The sequence below is a fragment of the Cyprinodon tularosa genome, unplaced genomic scaffold (assembly GCF_016077235.1).
Source record: "Cyprinodon tularosa strain WSP-4 unplaced genomic scaffold, ASM1607723v1 ctg463, whole genome shotgun sequence".
Classification (NCBI taxonomy): Eukaryota; Metazoa; Chordata; class Actinopteri; order Cyprinodontiformes; family Cyprinodontidae; genus Cyprinodon; species Cyprinodon tularosa.
Window position 1 is genome coordinate 599,309 of NW_024039189.1, and position 6,045 is coordinate 605,353.

At 36.0% G+C, this 6,045-nt stretch overlaps 1 protein-coding gene across 2 annotated transcripts in view; it reads right to left on the reverse strand.

The window, feature by feature from the left end:
* Positions 1–3,702, reverse strand: part of ubr3 (ubiquitin protein ligase E3 component n-recognin 3) — a 53,130-nt gene extending 49,428 nt beyond the window's left edge. Inside the window, exons 1-2 of one of the 2 annotated variants that reach the window (XM_038301185.1) lie at positions 3,191–3,702; positions 35–174 (exon numbers count right to left, since the gene is read on the reverse strand). In XM_038301185.1, the coding sequence (XP_038157113.1) occupies positions 35–174; positions 3,191–3,624 (574 nt within the window). In that variant the 5' untranslated portion in view covers positions 3,625–3,702. The remainder of the gene's footprint in view (positions 1–34; positions 175–3,190) is intronic. The other variant, XM_038301186.1, reaches the window with a different exon arrangement.
* Positions 3,703–6,045: the final 2,343 nt, after the last annotated feature.

A 6,045-nucleotide genomic window follows, 5' to 3' on the forward strand; every position in this document is an offset into this window, starting at 1 on the left:
ACGGTGCCAGAGAACATAATTTATAAAGTTTCACCTGGTTCAATGTATCCATCTCTCAGATACTGTATGATGCACAGGATAAAGCGAGGCAAGACCATCTCAGACATGAGGAGAAGATCTCGGGGGATCGAGGGAACATTTTCCCCGGTTCTTAATCTATGCCGGCGACAAAACCTGTCAGCAACAAAAAAAGATACAAAGAATTAATTCATGAATAAAAAAAAAACAGTAAAGAAGCGTTATCCACGCATTCCTTCAAGTTTGTCTCTCATCTCAGACTGCTAATGACTTAAAGTCAGTTCTATTCATATTATGAGCAGTTATGCTAACAGGCAGCAAATATGCATTTACAGTTATATACCAAACATGTTTAAGACACCGTTTATTGATCAATTTGTGCAAAAATGCTTAATGAAATAAACACAATTAGTCCCCACTGCGATTAATGGAAACCAACTAATGTGGCTGAAACTTTAATATTTATCCATTCAGACTTGCATTCATTAACTTCAGTATATTTATATTTTTTTTTACTTTTAGATCCAGTGCAAAAACAGAGAATGCATACTGTATATGTTTAACTTACATTAAAGAATATAAATCCAAAATGAATTAATTGTGATAATAGCTGTACCTCTCTTAACCTTTCCATAATTTATTTAACCATTTAGGTTACATTTATTGGTCGTTTTAAAGCTCTATTTTGTTTACTGTAAACTGAGCCAACTAATGAAATCCCCATTTACCAAACTATAACTTTTTAAACAAACTCTTACACTATAAAGCAGCTCATATTGGATAATATTGCTTAAATATCTGGATTTTAATTTGAATATTTGAATTCATTACTCAAAAAAAGATCAAATAAAAATCATAAAAGCAAGGGTAGATGCAAAGACTGAATACATGCACAGTTTTACACTACACAAGATATTTTAAGTTTACATCTAGGATTTTGGTTGAAAACCAGACAAAAAAAACAGATGAGAAAAGTCAAACAAGTTACTGCAGGTGGAAGGAACAAAAGTTGTCCCAACTTATTTTTTCCCCTGCCAAAACATCCATCTGGTTTTCTTTGAGGTCCAACCTGAAAATTCTAAATTTTTTATCATCCTAAAGGCCAACGATGTTTAAAAGAGACAGACCTACTACAGGTACTTTGACTAAGAGAGCAAACCAAAGGAATTTGGATGATTCTGATAACCAGCTTCTATAGGGGAATCCTAAACAAAATACAACAAAATGTAGCAATTGGTGCAATAATCACAATTTTTCTTAAAGGTATATTGAAGGATGTTCTTTTTCCAGGTTATTCAGCAACATAAGTGGTCCTCCACTAATTGTCAATCATTCTGGTGATATGTTTACGTTTACGTGAAAAAATTGCAAATCTTCTTTTGGAAAGAAAGCTTGTATGAGCGATGCAAACAGTAACTTTTAAACAGAGCGTGAACAAGGAGAAATGGGCTTGTGTATGCTCTTGCACATGTTTAATAGGTGTTCCCTCTCGGGAGCGGGTAAAGGGTTGTGCATCTGAATGTATTTTTTTTTTTAAGTGGAGAGGTTAGGTCTTTTCAAAAATTCGTGAAAATCCTCCATTTTCCCTTAAGTTTGTTTTCTATTCAAATAAAAGATGAAGGTTTCTGTTTCGCATATCCTGCGCTGTGGAATGTGAATAATAACAAAACTAATTTTATGCTCAAGAATGTAATGACGTCAGCAATTCACAAACCAGGAAACTCCCTTCAAGGTAAATACACAATCATACACACTAAAATGAACACTGTGATGTCTGATAAGCAGGTGGAAAGACCTGCTCTAAGCTGATATTAATATAAATTCCCCACTGAGGATCAGCAGCAGATGTAACCTCAGAGCTGCAACAGTAGTCCTTGCAGGATGGGACAGTTACTAAGCATGCCGACATTTTTACTACGTTACAGTTTCAAAGGCACGTAAACATCCTTTTCCTACATTTTAATTCCTTTATTGAGATTACAAAAAAGTGCAAGAGAGATCAGAGCTTAATATATGGCCAAAGCAGATATTAGTGCAGAATGCCCCTCCTCCACCTGTTGCTATGCACCACAACTAAGGTGGTTAAAAGACAGCTAAAAACATTTGGTTCTTAAAAAAAATGGGGGAAAAAAAGGATGAATTGCATCCAACCAACGATTTCTCGAATCAAAATTGCCATGAGCAGTTTTTCCATATTGTGCAGGTTAATGCATGATCTAAAGATGAAGGGGGCAAAATTAAAGTAAAAAATATCCCTAGATTGGATTCTCTTTCTTTAGAGGCTGCAAGCATGACTAACCTCTTTTTTTTTTTTTAGACCAGTCTCAAATATTATCTTACAATACACAAGCTTTATTATTTATTAATACATTAACGACAAGGTTATAGAACACATACCCTTAGAGGGTGTGCATTCCATTTTAATGAACGCAATAAACACAAAAAGAACAAAATCGTTTTTTATTCTTTTCTCACCCATTTTTGTTTTGCATTAACCTAAATATTCCAAAGTTTAGTTGTGCTGTTGTCATGATACCATGATCCCATGGTATTTTCACTAAAGGTTATCACAGGAAATTAAGAAATAGTCCAGTTTCTACATGCATTACGGTATTTTTTTATTACATAATCTTAGATTCCCCATTATATATAGTGTGTACTTTTTATTCAATGAATTTACTGTCTGGTTTTTCTAATAACATTTCTATGATACAGCCATTTCTTAATATTACATTATGATTTAATATTTAGTAGGATAAAAAAAATACAGTAGGCCTAATTAGGAATAATCAGAGACAATCACAGTTTACTGAATCATTACATTGACAAGTAACATCAGAATGCAACTTTAGTCTGAAAGCATTTCCTACTTTGACAGGGGAAATACTCCAGTGTATCTGTGTTATCTGTTTAGGCGATATCTAGTAGAAACTCGTTGATAGAGAAAAGGAAACTAGCTGATGCTAAATAACATTAGTCATGTTTAGGAAGTAAAAGTTAACAGCCTAATCCTTGGGGCTTCGTGTCCTTTCAGACTGGCAGTGTTTTATCTCTCCGACAAAACCCTGACAAGGGAAACCTTGATAGGAAAATGTTATCAGCTGGCTCACTTCACAGCAACACCTGTCAAAACGATTCTTGCTAACTATTAGCATGAGCAGCTAAGCCTTACCCACTGTCTCGCATGACATTACTGTCTCCACAGTCACAGGCCCCACCAGCCTGGCTCCTGAACATGTTGAAATCATGGCCCGTGTGGTCTCCATTATTAAAACACTCAGCGCAGAGTGACATACAAGGAGAGATGCCACAGGTCCGGCATCGGTACGCCACGAAATTAGCCGTCCAAACCAGCCCGCACAGAGTCGCGTTGTCATAGGAGCGGACCGTTTTACAGAACTCCTCGAAACCTTCGCCTCCTGCGATCAGGCATTTACACCAGTCCAGGGCTTCTGTGTCCGCAGCTGGTTTTTCGGGATTTAGTACAGCGTCGAGCAGCTCCTGAAGTTGTCGGAGCCCCGAGCTGTTGTCAGTCCGGGTTAAGTCTGTTTTCAAGTGGGCGGCAGTAGTTTTCTTGTCCCGGCGTAGCAGCGACGCCGCCATCATGCACTCTGGCTTGTTGTCCACAAATTTATTTTTGTTGTCTTGTTTTCATATTCTCGGGTATTCTCGCGATACCGGAAGTCTATTCCAGTCGTAGTTGGAAGCTGCTATATTCCTTTAGTACATTACGTGCCCTTTACTGCTACTGCTTTAACGCTAATCCTGTGTTGTGTATTATTTTTCTAATAAAGATAATGTATTCTTTGTCTAATTACCTCAGTTCCTGTACACTCATCCAAGTGCTGTTGTGTTTGGGCGTTTCTAGGCAACTAAATTTGGGACAGTCCCACCCTACTCTAGTCTTCAGAAAATACACAGACTATTATGTACAATATACAAATTAAGTGAATGATTATTTGGAAAACAATAGAATAAAAAAGGCCTATAAATGTTTTCAAACAAGGGTTACAAGCTTCTGTGTTATTACATCCAACATATGTATTTCCTTAAGGTAGATTTTCATAATGTAAAAAAACAATGTTAAAATATAATTAATTACAATAGATAAAAATTTTTGCATAAAAAATATTTCCATGGTCAGTGTGCCACATATGGTTGTATTCAGGTACTTTGTACTGGGTTAGGGTTAGGGTTAGGGAGATTTGCAACACTGGTTCATTATCTTACATTAAGACAGGTTATCTTAAGGGTGTTGTACAGTTGAATATGACAGCTTCCTCTGTTAAACAGAAATGTTGTTAAAAGGTAAAGATACTTTTTTTTTTTTTCTGAATCATACTATTACTATTGTCCTACAGCCATCAGAGGGCCCGTGGCACCTGGCAGCGTTGTTTCTATCAGTTTGCTCCAGTGCAGCTATGGCTTAAATGTAACCTGTCACCATCTGTTTGAATGTGCTTGTTAATGATTGACTATTAAGTGCTTTGGAGTCTCTTGGGTTGAAATGGTGATATAGAAAAATTTAGCATTTACAGAGGAGCATCTTACATTCCAAACCAATGTGTAGTGTTGAAGATCAAAGCTATAGATGATTTACCAGTCTTTAGAGAAAAGTGGTGGCAATTCTCTTACAGAACTGAATTGTAATAACATTTTATGAGCAAACTCTGCACCAAAAATAATGAAGTTTAGTTTTTGTGGAATTAAATGTGTATAAAACACTTTGACAATTTGAAGAGGCACTAAATAAGGCAAAGCTTTATTACACAAAGGAAAATGTTGAGTGATTAGCATTACTATGCTTGAGATAACAGACTTACGCATCTTCATTAAAAATAATTCTAACAATTTCCCCTGAAAAGGTGACATTTTTACAATCACCTTTAAACAAACACTTGCATGTGCGAAAACCTATTCATGTATGTGCATGATTATGATATTAAAATAGAGCCAAAACCTTAAGTACTGTTTCTTTCAACATCATCAATAGGAATAAACAATCTGCAGTCCCGCTGATGATGTAATATTAATCAGGGGTCAAAAGCAATCACAATCAGAACTTCACAGACCAAATTTTGTCAATCAAGACCACAGTTTCAGCATTTAACTGCAATTTGGGTTTCATCTTAGCAAATCGAAGCTGTTTTTGTTTCCTATGTACACATGATAGCTGTAATAAGGTCAAATTATTCTACTCTCACTCCCACCTGGAGGCCTCCTGTGACTGCTCATCATAGATAAACCATCCATCCAAATTTACCAATCGCTCAGTCACAGTAGGGGACATCACAGTAAGTCACAGAAAACCCTACATTCTCAAAAAGTTAGTAAAAACCAGGGTTACACTGGGGAAATCCTGCTGTCAGCCCATGTTAGCAACAAAACCCCATTTTGAGTCTTATAATTACCATTAACATCTAATTGATAGACCTTTTATGCCAATCAGATCCTCAGTTATTTAAGAACAAAGCAAAAAGTGACATAAAACCTGATCTTGGTGTGGGTTTGGAGCAAAATGCTCCAAAACAAATCAAAATTAATCAGTCATAATCACAATGAGTTAGAAATGTAGAATTATCCTGGTCTGATTTGAAGTCAAATGATGAACATAGCTGAGGAGAAAACTGTCTGTCCCCAAAATTCTGTCAGTGTCTCTATCACTCATCAAGCTAATTAATCAATCAGAGTCTCGTATGGTCTGCTTCACAGCCTCTTTGGTCTCCATGTGTTCCTGTGGTAGCTAGATGCTGAATCCACATGGTGGTCCTCATGGTGTGTTCACATCAAAGCAATCCGTTCAGTTCGAGTACAGTTACTGTTCTTATCAGGATCAGCACTGAGTATAGACTTAGACATATTTATTTTGTCATTTTGTATACACAAGTGTAAACAAAAAGAAATTTCTTTAAGAACAGCTCTCTAGACAATTTCATTCTTTTAAAATGCAGCCTTGAAAACAGTAAAAAAACATATTAAAACAGTAATATAAACATATTACTGTATATTTACAGTTCTAACATTTCA